Consider the following 25,597-nt stretch of genomic DNA (forward strand, 5'->3'; position numbering starts at 1 on the left):
TTTTTATGTAAATTTTTTAATGTCTGATTTTAATTAGTTCATGCCATCATGAGACGTTCTTCAATTCAGTTTTACCAATGAACAACATTCAGTCTTTTGATTTAAAAAAAATTGTCATTACATAATTCATCCAGATCTAATTATAGTTTGATGTTTTATTATTATAAATATATATATTATTTATTAATTAAAGTAAGCAATTTTATGTAATTAAAAAAAAAAAATAATAAAACTTTTTTTTTATTAATTTAATTTAATTTAAATTAAATGTAAATTGTTTTTTATTTTACAAAAGTTTTATAAAAATTATGCATAGTTTCAAGAAATATGATTCAGTGTTTAGATTGAACATTTTTGGTCATCACATAATTCATTCCGTTTTTGTTAGTTTTGATGACTATTATTATTTAAAAATATTTATTTTAAACTTATTATTTTATTTTATGTTTACATCAAAAATGTTTTGAAGCATTTTAATTGATTTGTCTTTCTTTCTCTCAGGAAACGCAGGAAACACTTTTCGTGTTGATCCTGTTTTGGGCATCATCTCACTGGCTCGAGAGCTAGACGTCTCCAACATCGGTCACTACGTCTTATCCGTCAAAGCAACTGATAATGGATCCCCAGCGTTGTCTTCAACAGTCATTGTCCGAATTGCTGTCACCCTGTCTGATAATGCTGCTCCCAAGTTTCCTCAAAGTGAATATCAGGCGGAGGTTGCTGAAGGTGTTGCCATAGGAACTTCAGTAATCACAGTGAACGCCCTCAGCCTCTCCACACTAACCTACGACATTCGCCACGGCAACAGCGACCGGACGTTCCGCATTAACCAGTACAGTGGAGTGATCACTACGCAGAAATCACTGGACTTTGAGACAATCTCGTCATACGTGCTTACAGTCACCTCTAGCAACATGGCGGGTCAAGCTTCTAATGCTACAGTAACCGTTAACATTCTCGATCAGAACGACAACGCTCCAGTGTTCCAGCAACTGCGGTACCACGGTAGCATCAGCGAAGGGACGGGGCTCAACAGCGTTGTGAAGAGCGATGAAGAACAACCTCTGGTCATCCGTGCGACGGACGCCGACCGTAACCACAATGCACTGTTGGTTTATCAAATCATGGAGGAATCAGCCAGACGTTTTTTCACTGTAGATGCTGGCACTGGATCTATCCGGACAATCGCTCCGCTCGACCACGAAACCACACCTATGCTTCGTTTTCACGTTAATGTCAGAGACAGCGGACTTCCGCAGCTCTCGGCCGAGCGGCCCGCCGAAGTAACAATCGAGGTACAGGACGTCAACGACTGCCCTCCTAAATTTTCCCAAGATTCTTATGAAGCCGTCCTTTTGCTGCCGACATACGAAGGCGTGGAGGCCCTACAGGTTTCCGCCACCGACCCTGATGGAAGCGGAAAGTCAGAGCTCACCTACTCGTTGACGGACGGCAGCTTGGAACATTTCAGTATAGAGCCAAAGACTGGACTCTTGATAGTAAGGAACAGTTCATTTAGCAAAGAACGATTCAGGTTTAATGTCCGCGTGTCTGACGGACGCTTCTCCAGTTCAGCTCTAGTCACCATCCTGGTACATGAGGCTTTGGACAGCGCCTTGGCTTTTACCCACAATGTCTACCATGCCAACATAGTGGAGAACAACGGCAACGTGACAACAGTGGCTGTGGTGACGGCACTGGGAAACAAACTCAACGAACCCCTGCGGTACACGTTGCTGAACGCCGGTGGCAAATTCCGTATCAAACCGACGTCCGGCGCCATCGAGACCGTTGGAGTCCCACTCGACAGAGAGGAGAAAGAAGAGTATGGATTGCTTGTGCAGGCGGGCCGTGAGGAAGACCGCCTTCGTGTCGCGAGGGCACTGGTTAAAGTTCGAGTCACGGATGTAAACGACAACGCTCCGGTTTTCGTTGGCTTGCCATATTATGCAGCGGTGCAAGTCGAAGCCACTCCAGGAACTGTGATATTTCGAGTCACCGCTGTTGACCGTGACAAAGCGGAAAATGGAGAGGTCAACTACTTTCTCCAGGATGAGCTTGGACATTTTGAGATGGATCGTGTGAGCGGTGAACTTCGCCTGAGGAGATCTTTTGAAGCGGATCTCTCCAGTGTGGAATATCAAGTTTTGGTGTTGGCACGTGACATGGGCACTCCGTCTCTGTCCTCTACAGTCACGTTTCCGGTTACAGTGGTAAACAGAGCAATGCCAGTGTTTGACCGACCCTTCTACTCAGTAAAAGTGAGTGAAGATGTACCAGTATGGACTCCCATTCTGGGCATAAATGCCAGCAGCCCTGATGGCCAAAGTGTCCTCTACACGATCACCCACGGCGACCCGGGCACACTCTTTTCCATCGGATTTGACACGGGGGTCATCAGCGTCATAGCGGCCCTTGACTACGAGACCGGCACAGCACACCATCTCATCGTCAGAGCCACTGACTGCCTCACAGGTGCTCGTGCCGAAGTCGATGTCGAAGTCACTGTTTTAGATGTCAATGATAATCCTCCCGTGTTTGAGCAACCATCATACAAAGCTGTAATTTCGGAATCTGTAATGATTGGAACCCCAGCGCTGCAGGTGCTCACAACAGACGGCGACTCAGAGAAAAATGCAGACGTGCGATATCAAATCATACCTGACCGAAACAACAGCACTGAGCACTTTCACATCGACAGCAGCAGCGGGTTAATTCTGACCGCCCGCTCTCTAGACCACGAAACCATCCAGCGTTACGTTTTCCTCGTCAAGGCGACAGACAATGGCTTTCCGCCTCTGAGCAGTGAAGTCTGGGTCACTGTAGATGTCACAGACACAAATGACAATGCACCCGTGTTCAACCAACTCCTTTATGAGGCCTCTGTGAATGAATTGGCACCCAAAGGGCACTTTGTCACCTGCGTGCAAGCATCGGACGCAGACCGTTCCGATGCTGAGCATTTGCAGTATGGCCTTGTATCTGGAAATGAGAGAATGCTGTTTCAGCTGCACGCGCCATCCGGCGTCCTCACCCTGAGCGGGCAGCGGCGCGCCCAACGCATGCCTTCCGCCGTCACCCTGAACGTGAGCGTTTCGGACGGAGTGTTTACCACCACAGCCCAAGTGCACATTCGAGTGGAAAGAGCCAATCTGCACGCCCCGCAGTTCACACAGGGATTGTACGAAGCAGACTTGAGGGAGAACACGCCTGCGGGCTCGAAGGTTATCGCGATCAGGGCGCAGGATGCAGATCCAGGTCCGTATGGAGATGTGAGGTACATCGTGCTTTCAGATGCAGCACGAGATTTGTTCAGCATCGATGGAAACGGACAAATCACGACTTTGGAGAAACTTGACCGTGAAGAGAGGGATGACATAGTGCTGTCTGTTGCAGCTGTGGATGCTGGCGGGCGCTCTGGGTATTGCAGCGTGCGAGTCACTATATTGGATGAGAATGACAACACGCCGCTGTTTGGAGCCTCGGAGTACCACGCTAGTGTGCGGGCTGGTGTTGAATTGGGTACGCTCGTGACCCAAGTGCAGGCTTGGGATGCAGATCAGGGCGCAAATGGACAAGTGAGTTACAGTCTGTACAGCGAGGCCAGTCTGCAAGTAACTGAGCTTTTAGATATCGACCCAGACAGTGGTTGGGTTGTCACAAAGGGCAATTTTGCATCCCTACTTGGATCAGTGCTGTCCTTTTTTGTTAAAGCCTCTGACGGGGGTGCACCCGTCAAACATTCCCTTGTGTCTGTCTACATACATGTCCTGTCAGCCGACGCCCACATCCCTGCCTTCAGCCAGCCTCAATTCTCCTTTACTGTGCTCGAGGACACGCCCATCGGGTCTCCGATTGGGGCTGTGCATCTACACACCTCCATAAGCCACGCCTCCCTACCTGTAAGCTTCTCAGCTGCGATTGGACAGACCCCAGCGAGCAACAGTGATGCAGTGTTCGTTGTGGATAAAGAAAGTGGCATGATCAAACTAGACAAAGTTCTGGATCGAGAGCTGACCCCCGTCTATCATTTTAAAGTGCTTGCGGCCTTGCAACAAGGACAGTTGGATTCCGTGTCTGCTGTTGATGTAGAGGTCAAAGTTCAAGACATCAATGACAACAAACCTGCATTCGAGTCGGATGCTTATGAAACATCCGTCACTGAGGGTCTTTCCCCCGGGACCCGGATTCTGCAAGTACGAGCTTCGGATTCTGATTGGGCGGCTAACGGTCAGGTGACCTACAGTCTTGCGCCGCCGGGGTTGCTGGGTGGCTCTATGGGTGAGGATATTGAGGAACACGGAGCCTACTTTACCATTGACAGCAGCTCTGGTTGGATTTCAACGCTGAAAGGGCTGGACCATGAACAGAGCCCCGCCCATAGTCTAACAGTCTGGGCGTTTGACCTCGGTGACCCTGCCAGCCAGTCGTCTTCGACAACTGTAACCATAGCAGTGAGCGATTCTAACGACAACATCCCACAGTTCCTTCAGCCCCGTTACTATGGCAGTGTTCGAGAGAGCGATGCACCTGGTGAAGTGGTGGCGGTGTTGAACACACGTGACAATGACAGCTCACCTGGAAACCGCCAAGTCACCTATCACATCACAGGTAAGAACAACAAATTGTGTGTTTTAAAGTATATGTGTTTTTAATATGCAGTTTTGTTACTTCAGAGACTTAAAAATGCTTAAAAGGTCTTGTTTTAATGTGTTTATTGTGATTTCTAGTAAAAATATCGAAGAACCCTTAAAATAAATATTTATAAAAAGATATTTACTTTTGACCTGTCCTCAAGCTATTTATATTGAATATAAGTGTATAAAGTCTCAAAGAATTAAAATATTTTTAATATGAATAAAAAAAAAAAAATTGAGTTCATGCTTTAAACTGGCTAAAATATCTGCCAGATAAAAAGTTGAAGCTTACTGAATAAAACATATTTTTACCCCAACTTTGTTTTAAGCATAAACTTAATCACTTTTAATTTTTGTATTTTTTTAGATAAACAAGACTATCTCAAGTGATTTAGTTCTCAAGTAAATTTGAGATTTTTTTGCAAATTTTTTAGAATACAAGACACAAATATTGAGTAAGATTTTCATTAAGGGCTAGTTTACCCAGAAATATAAACTCTCACTTTTATAATTTTTCATGTATTTCAAAACCGGTAGGATATTTTCAGAAATGTATCTCTGGTTTTGTGTACAATGGAGGTCAATGGAACGCATTCTTCAAGATATATTTTTTTTCTGTTCTACCGAAGAAAGAAAGTCACACAGGTTTGAAATGAAATTATGAGTGTGAGTAAGTTATGAACAAATACAATTTTTTAGTAACCTATCCGTGCAAAAATGTGCCCGTTGCTGTTCGACTAGTACACGCACATGCCAGATCAATTATCTGAGGAAAAAACAAAGTCATTATTTTGCAATGTAGACAAAAAGACTAAGCAGGATCTTTTCTGATCTGTGCACATAGAGAAGTACAGAAAGATTTACAGAGTCTTGTGTGAGAGTGAATGTCTGACTTGCACAAACCCCATCGAACACATTTGGGATGAATTGACTGTGAGTCAGACCCCATCACCCAGCATCAGTACCAGGCCTCTCTTGTGCTCGTGTTTGATTTAGAGCAAATTCACATCGCCATAGTAAAAAGCCTTCCAGAAGACTGCAGGCTGTTACACCAGCCCAGCTTTTATAGGTTTTAAAATGAAAACCTGCATTCTCTCGCACCTGCATCCCTCCTTCCGTCGCCTTTATGTATTATATATCTGCATGCTGAAAATGTAAATGTGACCTGATTTTACGAAGCAAGCGAGAATTAATGCCGAATGCTATTATGGCATGTCAGAAGTCCACGGTAATTACACCTCGTTCATTCTTTCCTCATAATGGATTTCTCTCTTTAGAGCTGCTTGCTTGGGTTTTTAGGGCAGAAGCGTAACGTTACCGATGTTATTCAAACTGTTGTACGTGCGGAAATCTGTGATTTGCAAAAGCGCCCGGCGCAGAAGAGCGATAAAACTGTGACATTTCAGCAAGTGGAAGTTTAGGTGGAAAGCATCTTTCAAAAGGGCAAAGTACATTCCCGCTTTTTATCAGCGACTCTTGTCCGCTTTTTTATTCAGGTGGTGTCGAACACCTCTATGAGTGACAAGAAACAGATTGCACACACGTACACGCCTCACGCGAGCTCCCGTGCAGCACGCTTGTAAATTAGCTGCTCAGAAACTCATAACATTGAATTAGGAAGCTGCCTTGTTCTATAATTCATGGCTCTTCACACACACGGAAACACTCTCTCTGGCTGGAACTGAATTTCCATTAAGCTCAACCTTTACTGTGATCGTGATTTAGACTGCCCTGCCATCGGTAGGTGCAGTATTTTTTAACAAGATTTACCTCGAACAGCACACAAACACAAAACTCGGGTTGTTAGGTAAATTACAGGACATATCTGACAAACACTTGAGTTGTGTAAAGTTGGCATGTGATCTGCCATTCTCTCTCTCTCTCTCTCTCTCTCTTTCTCTCTCTCTCTCTCTCTCTCTCTCTCTCTCTCTTTCTCTCTCTCTCTCTCTCTCTCGCTCGCTTTTTTAATCTTTGATTAATTCTGACAATGCTAGAAGTTGTGCTTTTTTCACAATTAGAGACTCTTTTTTTGGCATTTATGCATTGTGAAAGGTTAATTTATTTAGGTTTTAGTAATTTAAACGTGATTTTTTTTACAATGAAAATGTTTCTTTGTGGCTTTAAATACGTGAAAAGATGTCAAAATAAAAACGCTAATACCACAATGGAAAAAAATTATACAAATGTTTTGAGAAGGAGTTTAGAAGCTGTATTTGTAAAACTAGTAAAATGTAATATTTTGATCTATTAATATTATTATAGACTAACGCATGATCTTTTAACTTTTGGTGGGAATTTGTTGAAATTGTTTAAGAAACGTTGCATTTTCCCTTCAAATTAAGATTAATTTTTGATCATTATTGTTTGGTGTTTGGTGAAATCCAATTGAGAAGGATAAACCACTTTTTACTTTTTTAGTTGTATTTTGGGGGGCTTTTTTGTACTGTTTTTTTATGTCTGTAAGTATTAAAGGTAAAAAATCATGTTAACATGTATTTATGTAACGTAGTGGACTACAAAGAATGAAATATGCTTTATAATAGTGAAGTTTATTTTTCCCAAAGTGAAAAGACAAGAACTTTACAACACCACAATAACAACAAACAATAAGGTATTATAGGATAAAATAAGACAAATAATCAAATACATATAAATTGACTTTTAACATGACATTCGCCCTCTCTCTCTCGCTAAGATCATTTAAATCCTCTAGTTCCTCTCAGACAAACACAAATGTTAGACTAATATTCTTCTCTCAGCCCAGCGGCACAAACCGGCTCATTGAGCTATACACAGACTCATAATACACACCTGAGGGAATGAAAATCATACAGACACACAAATATACAGAACAATTTCAGCTTCATAATCGTGCTTATTCTCCTCAATCAAGAGGCATTGTGGGTAATATCATCTTACTGCTGTCCAAATAGCTACTTTTGAGTAGTTAAAACGATTATTTGTGCATTTATTTAGAGCTTCTTTGATGAGATGTTTAAAGGATCATAAAGGAAATGTCTTACATCAAAGCTTTGTTGATAGATAATTACTTTACTAAATTTCAGTCTTGTGAAATCTTAAAAGCTTTTCATGTTATTGTGTCTCAAAGATAAATGGTTATCGTACAAAAGCTAATTGTCTGGTGTTCATTTGTTAAAACCCATCAGTTTGTTTTTATTGAGTTACAAGATATTATTGATTTGGATGGTTTCATGTTTTATAAGGAAGTTTACGAGGCATAGCTCGCAGTTTTTAGCTTTGATCGATTTTTAAGTGTATCGCCAATACTTTTTTGTATTTCATAATAAAAGTCTGGCCAATTCGTAAATGTCCAAATACATTTTGAAAACACAATCATGTTTTATAAAGAAGTTTTACGAAGAATAACTCTCAGTTTTTAGCTTTGATAGATTTTTATTTGTATCGCCAATAGTTTTTGTATTTCATAATAAAAGTCTGGCCAATTCTTAAATGTCCAAATACATTTTGAAAGAACAATCATGTTTATAAGGAAGTTTTACGAAGAATAACTCTCAGTTTTTAGCTTTGATAGATTTTTATGTGTATCGCCAATAGTTTTTGTATTTCATAATAAAAGTCTGGCCAATTCTTAAATGTCCAAATACATTTTGTAAGTACAATCATGTTTTATAAAGAAGTTTTACAAACCATAACTCGCAGTTTTTAGCATTGATAGATTTTTATTTGTATCGCCAATAGTTTTTGTATTTCATAATAAAAGTCTGGCCAATTCGTAAATGTCCAAATACATTTTGAAAACACAATCATGTTTTATAAAGAAGTTTTACGAAGAATAACTCTCAGTTTTTAGCTTTGATAGATTTTTATTTGTATCGCCAATAGTTTTTGTATTTCATAATAAAAGTCTGGCCAATTCTTAAATGTCCAAATACATTTTGAAAGAACAATCATGTTTATAAGGAAGTTTTACGAAGAATAACTCTCAGTTTTTAGCTTTGATAGATTTTTATGTGTATCGCCAATAGTTTTTGTATTTCATAATAAAAGTCTGGCCAATTCTTAAATGTCCAAATACATTTTGTAAGTACAATCATGTTTTATAAAGAAGTTTTACAAACCATAACTCGCAGTTTTTAGCATTGATAGATTTTTATTTGTATCGCCAATAGTTTTTGTTTTTCATAATAAAAGTCGGGCCAATTCGTAAATGTCCACATACCTTTTAAAAGTACAATCTTGTTTTATAAATTAGTTATACGACGCATAACTCACAGTTTTTGTATATCATAATAAAAGTCTGTTAGAAGCTGGTGTGTGTTATCAGCTCCCAGCTGAGTTAAATGATGTTCTTTATTGGATAAATAAGGCTGTGTGTGTGTGTGTGTGTACTATGAGAGTACAGTAATTGGATGCCTGTCAAAGTGGGCAGCTTTGATTATAGAGTAGTTTCCATTTCATCCCTCTCTCTCCCTTGCTCGCTTGCACTCTCTCTCTTTGCTGGTTTTTGGTGATAACGAGTGGGGTAGAGTTGTGCGGAAGGTGCAGATTCACTCGTGTGATTCATTAGGATGGTCATGTTGTGTTATTCACCTAATTGAGGGATCGTTTAAATGTGAATATAAAGAACTGATTTTGACAATTTATACTAGTGACCCCATCATCACCTTCACTAATGGAGATTATGAAGATATCCAGATGATCCTCTGTGTGTGTGCGATCCTTTAAATCCTACAGTACAATGTGGAGAGACCATGTGACCCCCCAACATAGTAATGCAATTTCAAGAGACTTTATTGGCATGATTGTGTACTTACATTATAGCAAAAGCATTAAACATAAAACAAAAGACATACAATAAGTGCAAACATGAAAGTGCTCCTGCATGTCAAAAAAAATTGTGCTTTTGTAGTCCACTCATTGTCATCAAATTATTAAATGCGCTCTCATTTGTGAGTCACTCTGAATTAAAGCATCTATAACATGGATGTTATTGTAAATGTGTCTGTATTGTATGTTTTGGCTGCTGGTGTGTTACAGTCAGTGGTGGATTTTATTGCTACTTAAATTGTCACACACTGTTGAGAGTCTAACTGTCCGTGTCTTTTGTGTGTCTGTAGGAGGAAATCTAGGTGGTGTGTTTGCCCTGGGGCTGGTGCAGGGAGAATGGAAGCTGTACGTCAAGCGTCCGTTAGACCGGGAGGAGAGAGACCTATACTCGATCAACGTCACGGCGACGGATGGACTTCACGTCTCCACGGCAACCGTGGAAGTTACGGTGACTGATACGAACGACAACAGTCCTGTCTGTGATCCGGTCAGTAAACGTTTCAGAGTTTGTTTCTTCGCCTTGTGTAATACAAAAAAATATATTTATGGTCTGCAGGGATAGCTGAGTTAGCAAATCTAGACGGTGAACACGAACGATTACTGGAAAAATCCAGAACTAATGAGTCCTCCTACGGCACCCTGCCTTGTTAAAATCAGGTCAAGTTGTGAATTAGGTCAGTCTTTATACAGGACAATTCTAGTTAGCTGACTAGACTGCATTCTTAAACACACATGAACAGTGATGTTTCAACATGTCATGATGCCTTAAAATGTTCACTATATGATTATCTTGGCCAGAAGAATTCAAGATTCAATAAAGATTCTTTTAATAAATATTAATATTAGAGTTAAATATACATTTGATTGTATTAAATAAATAAGAAAATAAATAATTATCGGTTAATTATAATGATAATTATTATTATTGTAGATATTGTTGTACTTAATAAAGAAATAATGTCAATTTCAACTGTAATATTGTTAATTTTTTGTTCTAAATTTTAAAAATAAATTATATGTTTAATTGCATTAATAATAATAATAATAAAAAAATGCTATCAGTTAAATATTATTATTAAATGTTATTGTATTAAATAATTAATAAATGAATAATTTCAAAGTAATCTTAATATTTTGTCTTCTCTCATTTTTGGCCAATGAATCACACACTTTATGTGTAGAGAGGTTCCCGTTATGGCTGGTACACATTTTTTTTTGTTGGATTGCAACCACATACTTACACTAAATTATTTATGATAGTATCAAATGCGTAGTATAAGCATAATATTAATTATCTTTAATAATAACTATTAATATGTTTTTTTCCCAATATATTGTGACTCCTCAGCTTCCCTGATTTTAAGGATAACCTTGGTTTATTTTCTGAATGCCTCAGTATTCAAAAGAAGTTTTATATTTCCTCTCGGCTCTGTACTGGAAAGCCAGAGCACTAAAGAAATGTTCCTGTCTGAATTTGCCTGAAGCTGAGCTCACCTGTACAATAACAGTGAACTTGTGTGTTTGTTGTTTGTGTTTGTGTACAGGCCGTGTATATAGTGTCTGTGTCTGAAGATGTTCCTGTAAATAAACAAATCTTGCGGGTCAGAGCCACAGACGCAGACACGGGTTCAAACGCTCAGATTCAGTTCTCTCTGTTGGGTTCTGGTGCGGAGGACTTCAGCATAGACCCACATACAGGTACAGTACTCTCTCTATCTCTCTCTGTCTCTCTCCCTCTCCTGTTCAAAGTTTTGTGTATAACTTTATGGATCGTTATTTTATTTTTTTATTCTGTAGGTGAGCTGAAGACCACCGTGGCGCTGGACCGTGAGAAGGTGGAGCGGTACTATCTGGTTGCCCGGGCGACGGATGGAGGTGGTCTGTGGTGTGAAGCTGAGGTGGCAGTGGATCTGCTGGATGTGAATGACAGTCCGCCTGTCTTCAGCTTGAATCATTACACGGCCAGCGTGTACGAGAACACAGCAATTAAAGCCCTGCTGACCCGAATACAGGCTATAGATCCTGACCTGGGTACGACACATGTCTAAATTTCACATTTCACACTTGTTTTTCTACTTTTTTCTAACCCCGTCTGTGTTTATTTTTATTCCAGGTGTTAACCGTAAAGTAGTATATTCTCTGGTTGATTCGGCAGATGGGTTCTTCTCTATTGATAAGTCTTCCGGGATCGTCGTTCTCGAGCGTCTGTTAGATCGTGAGGTCCAGTCCTCCTATCGTATTACGGTCCGGGCATCAGATCAAGGTGTTCCCGTTCGACTCTCCTCTCTCGCCAACATAACTATCACGGTTCTGGACATCAATGATAATCCGCCTGTGTTTGAGAGGAGAGACTATCTGTCCACTCTTCCTGAAGATGTGGCTGTTGGTACGGAGGTGGTGCAGGTTTACGCCGCCAGTAAAGACATCGGTACCAACGCTGATATTTACTACAGCATCCGCTCCGGAAACCAGCAAGGTCATTTCACCATTAACATCAACACAGGTGAGATGATGAAGTGATGTGTAAACACACATGTGACACGTCAGTCGTGATATAGCACCAGCAGCTGTTTAAACTCTTCACACAATCTTTCTATCTTTCTTTCTTCATTTCATTCTTCATTTCATGTCTATCTACCCATCCATCCTTCTTTCTTTCTTTTTCTTGCCTTTTTTCTTTCTTGTTTGTCTGTTTATTTGCTTTTCTTCCTTTTCTGCTTTTTCTTTCTTTGTCTATTTATTTTTCTTTATTTTTTCTTTATTTTTCATGCTTTTTCTTATTTTCTTCTTTTTCTTTACTTTTTATTCCTTTTTCTTATTTTTTTGTTTTTTCTTTCTTCTTTGTCTATTTTTTCCCATTTACATTTCTTTTAATTGTTTCTCCCTTTCCTGCTCTTTCTATCATTTTTCTATCTTTTCATAGTTTTTCTTTCTTTGTCTTTTTCTTGCCTTTTTTCCTTCCTTTTAATTGCTTGTTTGTCTATTTCTTTCCTTTTTCTACTTTTACTTTCTTCTTAATTTTTTCTTTAATTTTTTCTTCCTTTTTGAGCTTTTTCTTCCCTTTTCTTCTCTTCATAGTTTTTTTCTATTTTCCCTTTAATTCTCATTATTTATTTCTCTTTTTTCTGTATTTTTGTGTCTCTCTTGTTCCTCTTTCCTTACTTCCCTTTTCTGATTTGTATCAGATTTTTTCCTTCTTTCTTTCTTTCTTTCTTTCTTTCTTTCTTTCTTTCTTTCTTTCGACTGTACATCCCTTATGACGTTGTCTGTTACATGATGTAATATCACTACAGTAAGAAACATCCCTATTTCTTGTACAGGAGCCATCTCCGTGTCTCGACCTCTAGACTTTGAGTCCTGTAAGGATTACTTCCTGACCGTGGAAGCAGCGGATGGCGGGACTCCGCCCCTTGGTGCTGTTACCATGGTGAACATCAACCTGACAGATGTGAATGACAACGCCCCCATGTTCAGTCGCGACGCTTACAGCGTGTCTATTATTGAGTACGCGAACATAGGAGACACCGTGGTGAAGGTAATCGGGTCAGCCATTTGTTAAACGCACTTCAATCGTATATTTATATCCACATTATAATTACTTTGATGGTTGCCCAGGTAACCGCAGAGGACATCGACAGCCAGGCGAACGGCGACATCCTCTATTCAATCGTCAGCGGCGACCGAGAGAACCAGTTCTTCATTGAGCCAATCACAGGCCAGATCAAAGTCAACAAGCAGCTGGATCGAGAAACGGTGAGAAACGTGGGACATCGCCGTGGTAACTGTTACCATGACGACCAACATGATTGAGATATAAAAGCGTAAAATAGGGCAAAAATCTCACAAAGACTATTTAAAGTGACACTGATCATCCAACAGCTGAGGAGAATAATAAATCAAATCCTTTACATGTGTAATCTTTTAATAATAGACACGGTCATAGTGATAATTTTAATACGAACAATTCCTCATATGCCTGAGTTTAAGGTAATACAAATACACCTGTAAAGGCTTAACAAAACTGATGAAGGGGCTTAATGAAAGGATTTTGGTGGTAGATGTTGACCAAATGACTGAAATTTCTTTTACGTAATTCTTAATGCAAGATGTTTTTTACCCCCAACATAACACTTAAGGTAAATTTAAAAGAAAGAAGGGTGTGAATAACGTGTTTACATGACTACGAAAAGACAACGTTTAAATGTTCTCAAGAGTTCAGACTTCTGTTAGCAGTTTTACAAGTTTAATGTCACATGTAATTTTAACTGTGACCGCCAGATGGTGCTGAAGTGTCTTTACATCAAACAGCTTTTTCACACACCAACACACATTTTTCTATTCTAGGTGCATTGACAGGTCCTAGTTTTATTCTCTAGTCAATTGTCCTAATAAAGTCCTAAAAATTTCTGTTCGGCGGACTGACTTTATTTGTAGATGAGAGCAAAAACTCTCTTTAACTCCTTTTTTGCTTTCTTTTATTCTGCCTCTCTCTCTCTCTCTCTCTCTCTCTCTCTGTGTAGATGGCTAGTTACTCGTTGTCCGTAAGAGCGCTTGACAGTGGCACACCAGCCATGTCCTCAACCGTACAGGTCAACATCGACATCGCGGACGTTAATGACAACCCGCCCACTTTCACACCAGCCAATCACTCTGCTGTCATACAGGTAGGGGTATTCCAGGCAAATCATCAAATCACATCTAAGTACAGTTAAATAAATAATGAAAGTTTATCTCATCAACAGGAGAACAAAGCATCGGGAACGAGTGTCCTGCAACTGTCTGTGGTGGATAAAGATGCCAGCCACAATGGCCCTCCCTTTCATTTCCGCATCCTATCAGGAAACAAGGGGGCGTGGTTTAAGCTGGATAGAGATGGGCTGTTGACATCCAATCAGGTGTTTCGTAGGTCAGAGGGCACGGAATACGTCATTCAAGTGCAGGTAAAGATATTATATTTGAATGCTATTTTAATGAAAATATTCAATTTACTCTTTCTGGTCCCTGATTGGTCGGTTTGATTGATGTTTTTTTCCCTGTATTTTAGGCCAGCGACTCCGGTCGGCCACCGTTGTCGTCGACAGCGACGGTGTTGGTTCGTGTTATTGAGGAGAGCGTTCACAAACCTGCAGCGTTACCGTTGCACGTGCACATCGTAACCATGGAGGACGAGTTTCCGGGAGGCGTGATTGGTCAGATACACGCAACGGATCAGGATGCGTTTGATATACTCACTTATGGACATACACATCAACAGAGCAGCCTTTTCAAGGTATATGAGTGTATATGTGTGTTCACTGGAAATTAAATCATTTCTTAACATTCTGGGTCACTTTGTTTTTTAAGTAAATATTGATGTATGAATTTGTAGATATTTGTAATGGAAAACTTGACAAAAAATGTTAAGTATTGTTTTCTAGATTAAAAGGGGGAGAAAATAATCTTTTCACATTAGAGATGATCATTTAACCTCCGTAATAAAAACTTAATATTCTTAATATTAATGTCATTTTGCTTAAGTTAATGTATTTTTATCAGAGTAATCATAGTTTTAATTTCAGTTTTTTTAATATTTAAAAGTAGCTTTTATTTTTAGTTGATTTGTTTTCTCATAAATTTTTGTTAGTTTCAGCAATTTTGGTATATGCTTTGGTCATTAATTTATTCGTTTATTTTTTATGTTGCTATATAATATTAATTAATTTGTATTTTATTTTTTCATTATTATTATAATTTTACTGCTTTACACTTATTTCAGTTTAGTTACGTTTTTCCAATAATTTGTAGGTCAATAGTCTAAAAGTAAAATTTTAATTAACAATTTTTTTAATTTTTTACTGAAATCTTTACAAAACTACTAAGCAAGATAATTTTTTGCAGAGTTTCTCGTTGGATGTGTGTCTTTGTGCTCTATGTTTGTGTTTGACAGCTTTGCCCCATTACATTGATCCGTTTCTTTAAACAAACGCTTTAAACCAATATGTGTGTGGTTATCATATTTGTATGCACCTGACAATGTTTGTGAGTCACGTTTTGTGATTTCTCTGTCTTTCAGGTGAGCCCTCGGGACGGTCGAATCATCGCTCTGAGCGGGTTGGACGCAGGCCGCTACACTCTCAATGCCACTGTAACAGATGGCCGCTTCATGGTGAGCGTGCCCGTGAGCGTGCACGTGGAGCAGGCCTCAGCTGAGATGCTCCACGAGGCCGTGACGATCCGTTTCGACCGCGTCTCCCCTCACGACTTCGTCTCTCGCCACCTCCCCTCGGTCAGACGTGTTCTTTCCAGCGTCATGGGAACATCTCGTCCTGACGCCCTGCACGTGCTCAGCGTTCAGCCCGTCGAGTCAACCGGGCAGCTGGACCTGCTGGTTGTCGTGGAGACGACGGAAGGTGGAGGGTTCTACAAAGCGGCGTTCGTCACGCAGAAACTGAGTTCAGCCCGTCGTCAGCTGGATCAGGTTTTGAGGGTGTCGGCGGTTCTGGACAAGAACTGCTCGGGTTTGGACTGCAGAGAAGCCCAGTGTGAACAGACCATCACGCTGGACTCACACAGTCTGCTCACATACAGCTCCACCAAAACTAGTTTTGTGTCGCCAAAGTTTAACAGGAACACACGATGTGTGTGCAGCGGTGAGTTCATATTGTTTAACTGTTCTGTAATAACTGAATATGAATCATATAGGACTAACCCTACTTACCCGCCAAACACTTAAACCCAAATTCTTGTAGCACCTTATGAAATGTTACACTCTTCGCTTCAGTTGTCGTTTGGTTATATTTAACATATTTTTACACGTCTTTTTTCTGTTTTTTATCACTTTTCCTGTTTTTTTCCCGATGTAAAACAACTTTGGAACAACGGTTGTTGTGAAAAGCCCTATAGAATAAAATGTATGTTTATTTAATGTAGCCATACTTCAAGAACAAAAAAGGAACTCCCCGAAATGAGAGAAATTTGATAAAAGTAGTTAATATATTTACATTTTTGATTAGTTTTTTTTTTTAGATGCAAATCTATATCATAAAATATTCAAACTGCAATATGGCCGTTCCTGTATGGAGTAACAAATAATCCAAAATATGAAGTGATAAATAATTAATAAATCGTTAAAAATGAAACAATTAAAAATAAAGAACTTATAGAGAAAAAATTAAAGTAAATAAAAAAACAATCAATACCTGTGGAAAATAAATAAATATTAAATGAACACAAAGTTAATAATAAAACAAATTAAACAATTGGTTTAATAATTAAACAAAATAAGGTAATAACAAATAAAAACAGGACTATATCTAGTTAACAAATATTTATATTTATTTAATAAAATATTTTTTATTTGTTTATTTTCGTAATATTACGTCTTTTAGTTGCTGTAGATTTGGTTGTTAATATTCCTTTAGCTCATTTACTAGGGAAAATGTTAGCAAAGCAAAGGTTGTGGGTTTGATGCCCAGTAAACATAAAAAAGAAACAATATTGTTATTCACTTTGGGCAAAAGCATCTGCGTAATCTGCCGAATTTACCTTTAAATGTTTAATGTTACTTAGTGTAATTATCCACACACAAATAGTGTTGAAATATTGAATTAAAAAATTTAATCCTGACTTTACATGTCTGTATTTTTCCTACTGTTTGAGTAATTTACACTTGCAGTGAACATGCAAAGATATGCATTTGTCACAGATTTGCACTTCCAGAATGTGTCCTCTACCCAAACCCAGTGATCATCCAGCAATATTTCTCTCTTCCTCAGATGGGAGTTGTTCTGTCGGCTCTGAGGTGTGTGCGGAGATAAGATGTCCTGGAGACATGCAGTGTGTTGGCACAGACAGCAGCAGGGGGCCGTACGCGTGCCAGTGTCCCCCCGGCAAACTCGGAGAGTGTGCTGGTAAGTTTCGACTTCTGTGTTCTGCATTCGTTTTACGCTGCGTGTTTCCAATCCTGTGACCGAACTGCTTGTTTTTCAGGACACACGTCTCTGAGTTTCTCTGGCAATAGTTACATAAAGTACAGAGTTACAGACGGAGATAGAGACGGAGAGATGAAGTTGTCCCTTCGGATCAGAACGATGCAGAGCCGGGGAATCATCATGTTCATGCGCAGTGACCCCTGCACTGTGTTAAAGGTGCTTTTTAACGCATTTACTTACACATAGAAATGAACCTCCTTAAAACCTGATATCAACCGAGCTAAATGTCAATAAGCCCCGCCTCTTTATTTGTTTGACAGATCGAAGAGGGAAAGCTCTGGTTCCAGTTAGACTGCGGCAACAACCCCAGAAGCATCGGAATCTCCGGGCGACCAATCAACGACGGCATCTGGCATCACGTGACCCTGGAAATACGGGGAAACTACAGCAGCCTGTCGCTAGACGACACGTACGTAGAGAGACGTCTGGGTACGCCCAAAGTACGACCGACGGGAGCAGATTTGTCTATTTACTTCGGGGCGGAGGTGTCGCCCACGGACGCCCGCAGTGTGACGGAACGGAAGGGCCCGCGGGTCACCAACGGGTTTCAGGGCTGTCTGGACTCGGTGGTTCTGAACGACAATGAACTTCCGCTGCAGAACAAACGCAGCCCGTACGCAGAGGTGGTCGGACTGACGGATCTCAAGCTGGGGTGTGTTCTGTACCCCGACGCCTGTGCCGCCCTGCCCTGTCTCAACGGCGCCACCTGCGTCAGTATGCCGTCTGGAGGTGAGCTTCTGAAACATCTCGGAATCATTCTTCTTTATTTTATAAGGTTGCTTGAATTATTTTCTGATGAATTTCTAGCTCGGTTTTGTCAGAATTAAGTCTGGGAAGTGAAATTTCGAATGCCGAATCTGATAGAATTCAAAGTAGAGATGATGAAGATTTACAATCTCATCTTCTCTCAACTCTTTTGTCTTCTCGTTGTTTTCTTGTCTTTATACAATATCCCGTCTCTTCTCATCAGATCTCCTTTTTCTCTTTTATAAAAGCTCTTTTGTCTCACTTCTCATACTTGGCATCTAGTCTTGTTGACCTCTCATTTTCTCCCCTTAAATCTCTTCTTATCTTTTCTTTCCATTTATTTGTTGTTTTGTGTCATCTGGCCCTTTCTTGTTTGTCTTCTCTTTTCATCTCGGGTCTTCTCATACAATCCCAACTTTAATCCTGTCATTTGGTTTTAGCACATTTCTTCACATCCCTTCTTTTGCTTTTTGTGTTGTCTCATAACTTCTCATCTCATCTTTTGACCTGTTATCGGCTCTCTTTACATCTTTCTTTTTGTTATTTTATTTTATCTCTTTTCTTCTCCTTTCTTCTCATACCTTCTCTTCTAGTGTCCGGTTTTGACCTCTCATCCAGTCTCATCAAGTCTCATTTCTTTTCTTGTCCCTTTTTTTGTATCGTCTGGTCTCTTCTTGTTTGTCTTCTCATTTTCTTTCATCTCATACTTTCTCATCATCTGGTTTGCACTTTTGTCTTCTCATCTCTTGTCGTCTTTTTCCCTTCCATTTTTTTCCCTTCTCTCATTTGGTCTCTTTTTGTTTGTCTTCTCATCTAATCTTACATTTTGACTTCTCATTTGGTATCGTCACATCTCTTCTCATCTTTTCTTTTCTTTTCTCATCTTATCTTTGGTTTGTCTCATCTTGTCTCTTTTTTCTTTTCCTCTTGTCTCATACCTTCTCTTCTCTACTTTTAACTTCCCCAACTGGTCTCATCACATCTCTTCTCGTTGTTTATTTCATCTTAACCTTTCTTCTCTTGTCTCGTCTGGTCTCTTTTCTTTTATCTTCTCACGTCTTCTCATCTAGGACCCATATTTGACATCTCACCTGGTCTCATCACGTCTCCTCTTATCTCGTCTCCTTTTCACCTTCCCACGTAGTCTCATTTTGACTCTCCTCTCACTTTCTTCCTCTCTTTTTGACATTCTCTCTCTCACTGCTTTGGATGAACAGATTGTCTGTGTTTTGGGAGTTGTGCTTTTCCTCCGTGCTTTTCTAAAGGTCGTTTGCGCAGGGGCGTCTGCCAGACCCTTGTTTGTTTGTTTTGTGGGTAGCACAGATAAAAGCAGCGCTCTGTTTACTCGCTGACATTTTCCATGCGATTACCCAGCGGCACGAGCGTGTCGTGCAGTCATTTTGCATTACATGAAGTAAGCGTTCTGTCTTGTGTGTCTCAGGTTTCTCGTGCAGTTGTAGCGGTCTGTACACCGGAGGTCGCTGTGAGACGGAGACCAGCGTGTGTGCTCCAAACCCGTGTCAGAACGGAGGCGTCTGCAAACCCATCGGAAACGCTTTCGTCTGCAGCTGCAAGAGAGGATACACAGGAGCGACGTCAGTTCATAAATTTTTCATTAAAGGCTTTCATTTGTAACATCTTTACATGTGTACCATTGTGAAAAATCACTGAGTCAGCACCGGGTGACCGTTTTTCATACATATTTATTCTTGGTTTACATTTGAATGCACTTGTGCTGGTCTTGCATTTGTGAATTGCATTATTTTAGGGGCTGTAGTACAATATGTGTCCACAAGGTGGCATTAGCAGTCTATTGATTTTTAGACAGATGTGTTTTTATATTTTCTCTCTGAGTGGATTATATTTCTGCAGACTTATGCTAATGTGATTCATTACAGACCACAGAAAGAAACACTTCTGTTTGTTTTGATATGCAAACATCAGACGTCTCAAAATCCTTTCATCCAACTTTAGTGTTTAGTCACAATCCCCGTCCAGAGCACAATTACTTGAATACAGCCTTATGGTCTTCTTTAAAAGGTGTTTTACGACAGAATGTGAATTCTTGAAAATACTTGCAAATCCTTTATCATATAAAAGAAGAAAATGAAGAGTGGCTCCAGAATGACTCTGTTAAAGAGAACTAGGACGGATGCTGTTAAGAAGACTTTGAATATAGTCTCATTATTATTTGCTTTTTAAAACGAAGAAAAGTGGGAAGGATCTTCTTATAAATGATCACATTTTGTCATTAGGAACTAAGATGAGGATGAATTTTAATTTTGGGTAAACTATTTATTTACAGACTAAACCATTTGTTTAGAGTAGCAATAAAATGTAAAGCTGGACAACATCTCTGACCTCCTGCAGTCTAACAATAAGTGTGTTTATTTCTCTTCTGCAGGTGCGAGGAGGACGTGAACGAGTGTGAACGCGAGCTGTGCGAGAACAATGGCATGTGCGTCAACACCTTCGGCTCCTTCTATTGCAACTGCACGCCCGGTTTCGTGGGCAGCGCCTGTTCCGTCCGCCCCGTGTTGGTTCCGGACATGCAGGCTGGACACGCCTACGTCGGCAAAGAGGAGCTGATCGGCATCGTCGTGGTGCTGTTCCTCATCCTCGCCCTTATCCTCCTCTTCATCGCCTTCCGGAAGAAAGTTTTCCAGAAGAGCTATTCACGGAATAACCTCTCCATGGTCCAGGATCCGGCCACGGCCGCCCTTCTGCACAAAGCCAACGGTGGTCATTACCCATCCCTGAGATGCGCTATCGGAGAGCCCATCAGCCTGTACACGGAAGGAAGTATGATCGGCCCACCACAGGTTCCTGTCCGACCCATGGCCTACACGCCGTGTTTCCCCGGAGATGCTCGAGGATCTCTCGAGAAAAGGAAGGGGGATGGCAGAGGCCTGGAGTTGACGGAGATGAGCACTTTTCATCCGTCGGAGTCGCCACGGATACTGGGCGGAACCAACCGGAGGGGCGTGGTCGTGTGTAGCGTAGCGCCAAATCTGCCGCCTGTTTCGCCCTGCCGGTCAGACTGTGATTCGCTTCGAAAGAGTCCCTGGGAAGATGAGGGTAAGAGAAGAGATGTTTGTAATAAATGAGTCTAAATATTTGCTCAAAAAAGTGTTTTTTTATATGTATTTTTTTGTCATTTTGTTTAAAATATTGTGATCGTCAAATCAGTATTTAGTCTCATATAATTTTTAGTTTAACCCCTAGTGTACACCCCTAGTGTAAATATAAACTGGATATGTATTTAATATTACTGTCTTGGTACAAGTCGGTGAGTTTATATTTATGGTTAAGTCTTTGTCACGATGAATTTATCAGACAGCTTTGATCCGTTGATGTTTGTCAACAGTGAAACCCAATCCAAAACCTTTTTTTTACGTCACATTTAACCTCACACGAGATTGTTTTACACACACTCTGATTCTCCTGAGGATTTACTTACAGACATATTGACAAACACATTTTGATATTCACAGTCAATAGGATCAAACCAGCAGCTTTGATTTTTTTACGCAATCATCTTCAAATCCGCGTCCCAATGTATCGATTGTAAATTGACCTGTGCCAGCCTTGATAAGAAAAGCGCTGGCGGGTTTGGGTTATCTGTGTATGCAGCGACGCAGCTCAGCACTTTTATCTTCTGGAACTGAGCTCACTGTCCCGCTGTGACGCTTTATTCACGAGCGCACGCCAGTCGGCGAGAACACTGTTGTTTGTTGACACTGTTTCCACAGTTTTATAGTTTTGCTAAACCTAATCCAAAAAGTGTTTCACAGGAGGATTACGGATGAAATTGAGATCGTTGCTGCAGGATGAAACTAATTTTAAGTTTTCAGTTTGGGCGGCTTTTAATGTTGCTTTTTGTGAACCAATTTACAAAATTGCAGATGGAAATTAGAATGAAATAGCTTCAGTAATTGACTTTAGACAGCACAGGAATTGCTTCAACATATGGTTTTAAAACATTTCGAAGATCTTAATATTATACTTTTTTACATTTATGTTTATGCATTTGGCAGACGATTTTATCCAAAGTCACTTACAGTGCAACCATGTTGCTGATGTTTGTTTCATCCTTACAGCAGACTTTAAAGTATTTGAGTTTTCCTCCATCCAAAAGGAATAACGTTATTGGTTTTTAAAGTGGCCGTATATCAGACTGTTTCTGGATATTTCATGTTAATCTTGAGAATTTACAGAATAGTATGATAACCTTTAAATAGTCTTTAGTTTGATCACGTTTATAAAAGACAGATACAGCTCTACGTTTATTTTACGAAAACATACAATTCTATAGCACGTGTGCACCCATTGCCAACAAAACACAGTCTTTTGACGCCGTATCACTACACTTGTGCAGTTTATGTCCGGCATCTTTTATCGCTGGGACCGCGCAGTCTATCGGTTTCAAACGATCTCCAAATCCAGTGTTATATTCACCGTTTATATAACATTCCTCACCGAAATGCTGTGAACAAACATACACAACTTAACTTCTCTACCTATCTCAAATGTAATGAGCTGCAGCTGCAGGTCAGCAGCGCAGCCAATCTTGACGCAGTGCAGCCGATCTTGATGGGAGATGGGTCTTCCTGACATTACATTTATTCTGAAAGAGAACGGCTGTTTGACTGCTGCACAAATGTAAATTACTGAAATATTAAAGAAATCTCGAAGGTGGAATTTGCCATTAAATCAGATGAACATTTTGAGCTTTAGTCCGATTATAATTTTAAAACATTTAGTCAGTTTTCATTTTTAGACATCCAGACCAAAAATATTTTTTGTCATTCATTCAGATTATCATTTTTTGCCTTCAATTTGATTATAATTTTAGACATTCAGACAAATTCGAATTTTTAAGCTCTCAGACAAAAATGAATTTTGAGCCTTCAGTCAGATTATATTTTTGTCACTTTATTTTAGTTCTATTATGTAAATCAGATGTACTGTATTATAGAGCTACGATTATATGCAGCTGTTATGAGCGGCCGTCTCCGTAACACCATTAGAGGAAGATCAAAGGAAAATGTGTGAGCGAAAGAAAGAAATGAAAAGGAAAACATCTGAGGAGCAGAAATGTTGTGGAGTGGCTCTCAGAGTGTTTCAGTGTGTTTATGGAGTCGCAGTTCTTAACATTGTTGCAGTTGTTATTGGTTGACCTTTGATCTTTGTGTTTAGGTAAAGTGGATTTACTGGAGGAGGTCACGTGTTTCTCCGGCAGTAACAAGGGCAGCAATTCTGAGGTCCAGTCGCTGAATTCATTTCAGTCGGATTCTTGTGATGATAATGGTAAGACACTGCGTGTGTGTTATCGTAATGGAAATAATTAACAACATGCTTCTCGATAAAAACACGTTTTTTTCAGGATTCTTCATCTTTCAGTCATCATCATCTTTATTTTGAAATTCAGTAGTTATCTAATGGAGGTGTGTGTGTGTACCTGAATGCATTATGCTGCCTTTAAGTGCACTGAGTCACGCTTTCATTATTACGACATGTATGGTGCGGTTCACATTTCGCATCTATAACCGTGTGGAAAATGCGATCCAGTCAGAAACTATTTCCATCTCGATGCGGCACCGACACGCCTAGAAAAATGTGCACGTTTTGACAGCATCGCCTCATATTTGTGCATGCCTGAAATGTAGTACAAAACATATCAGGGTTTCTGTGATACATTTTTTATTTATGCAACATCTATAAAGTGCCCAGACATGCACAATAGCTCATGCTATTACAAAAGTCATGGAATCCTAATATTTTATTTCTTTTGAATTGTATCACATATACATTGGTATTAACTGTTTTTCAAAACATGTTCCATATAACGAACATTTAAAATGATTGAAATACAGAATGTGAAACAGAAATTATTTTCCTTTTCCTCAACAACAAGTGTTTTTTTTAGAATGAATTTGTAAGTTGCGAACTGTACAAAAACAACGATTACTAGATATTATTTACTGTCACCGGTGCGAAAGCGAATCGTTCTAAAATGTACAAATGAGATCAAGAGAATTCTTCCGAATAGGCCAAAATTAGCCACATTTTAAAATAGTTTCCCACTTCAAAATACAACTTCACCAATGAAAAGTATTCAGAACACAACCAGGCTCTTATTTAAATATTATTATCTATATATAGCTTTAAAAATATGCTAACAAAGAAGTGTCTTTTAAGAGTACGTCGACTGTCGTTTTTGAAGTTTCGATCCGCAACTAAATAAATAGAAAATGAATCAGTAATTGAGCTACAGTACTAGATAAAAATCAGTGATGAAAGTAATTCGGTTTCATTTCAGCCCACGTCCAAAAAAGGATGTAACACCACCTGCAATTTCGTTTCAAACAGCGATGGCGATAGAGTGGCGAAGGTTATGGATTGCAGGTTGTCAAACTACATGCTTCTCATAATATTAAGCTTTTTAGCTTTCCTCCATCGCAGTCCATAAATCGTTCTGGAAGTTCATTCAATTTCTCTGATCGCACTAAATATCCGTGCGCAATATTGCTTCCGTGTTCAAACAATCATTGAGATGTGACTTGAGGGCAGCATGTGTTCACCTGTGCAGGTTAGCGAGTGTGTACGTGATCACATCATTACCATTTCTCAACAGATTGGTTGGAATGATGCCATGCTTGCCTTTCATTGGTCACAGCTAAAGTCATCAGCAGCCAATCAGGGCACAGAAGCTTCTGCAGTGGACCACTAGTGTTATTAATATTGTGGAGATTGTTCTGTTTGAACCGAGACCTCTGGATGAGTTTGGACTCTTGTGTGCTTGTGTGTTTGAGTGTGTGAACGTTTCTGATGGGTCTTCATTGCTTTCTCTTCCCAAGCTTCCATAGTGACGGTAATTCGGCTGGTCAATGATGCAGTCGACACAATTGAAAATGAAGGTACCCTTTCCTTCCGCTGGATTTTGATAAAGCATCTTCTCTTTGTCGCTTTACCACAAACACAATATCATCTCAAGTCTTCTCTTTCTTTATTTCTGGTTGCATAAGGGTTCAGCGAGACACACATTTACCTAGCTTTTAATATATGTGTGCGTACAACATAATACTTGTTGTTCATGTCTCTTAACCTGCCAAAATATATATATATTTATTTATCTTGTTTTCTTTGCACTATTTGAGGTCTGAAAAAATACAGAACATCTTTTCTGTTATTTTGACCTGTTTCTCCAGTTTGAGATTTTTGCAAATAAAGGCAAATAGATAGAAGATTTTTATTTGAAATTTGGAAGAAATATTGTTAGTAATTCACAGAATGAAACACAAGTAATTATAAAATTTAACACATATTAAACACAATTAAACACATATATAAATAGTAAATTTACTTTGAAATGTTTAAAAAAACTCTTTGAAATGGTCTCTTAAAGGGACAGTTCCCCAAAAATTAAAATTC

General features: G+C 39.6%; 1 protein-coding gene across 4 annotated transcripts in view; it reads left to right on the plus strand.

Moving 5' to 3' along the window:
* Nucleotides 1-25,597, plus strand: part of fat3a (FAT atypical cadherin 3a) — a 111,302-nt gene that overhangs the window by 79,981 nt on the left and 5,724 nt on the right. For 2 of the 4 annotated variants that reach the window (XM_056756492.1, XM_056756493.1), the window contains 18 exons: nt 502-4,611; nt 9,737-9,933; nt 10,991-11,144; nt 11,244-11,477; nt 11,560-11,949; nt 12,767-12,981; nt 13,062-13,199; nt 13,967-14,110; nt 14,189-14,386; nt 14,491-14,715; nt 15,499-16,075; nt 17,201-17,335; nt 17,415-17,572; nt 17,677-18,145; nt 19,605-19,758; nt 20,568-21,241; nt 23,363-23,473; nt 25,024-25,083. In XM_056756492.1, the coding sequence (XP_056612470.1) occupies nt 502-4,611; nt 9,737-9,933; nt 10,991-11,144; nt 11,244-11,477; nt 11,560-11,949; nt 12,767-12,981; nt 13,062-13,199; nt 13,967-14,110; nt 14,189-14,386; nt 14,491-14,715; nt 15,499-16,075; nt 17,201-17,335; nt 17,415-17,572; nt 17,677-18,145; nt 19,605-19,758; nt 20,568-21,241; nt 23,363-23,473; nt 25,024-25,083 (8,343 nt within the window). The remainder of the gene's footprint in view (nt 1-501; nt 4,612-9,736; nt 9,934-10,990; nt 11,145-11,243; nt 11,478-11,559; nt 11,950-12,766; nt 12,982-13,061; nt 13,200-13,966; nt 14,111-14,188; nt 14,387-14,490; nt 14,716-15,498; nt 16,076-17,200; nt 17,336-17,414; nt 17,573-17,676; nt 18,146-19,604; nt 19,759-20,567; nt 21,242-23,362; nt 23,474-25,023; nt 25,084-25,597) is intronic. The other 2 variants (XM_056756494.1, XM_056756495.1) reach the window with 1 other exon arrangement.

Source organism: Triplophysa dalaica, chromosome 9 (assembly GCF_015846415.1).
Source record: "Triplophysa dalaica isolate WHDGS20190420 chromosome 9, ASM1584641v1, whole genome shotgun sequence".
In the NCBI taxonomy this organism is placed as follows: domain Eukaryota; kingdom Metazoa; phylum Chordata; class Actinopteri; order Cypriniformes; family Nemacheilidae; genus Triplophysa; species Triplophysa dalaica.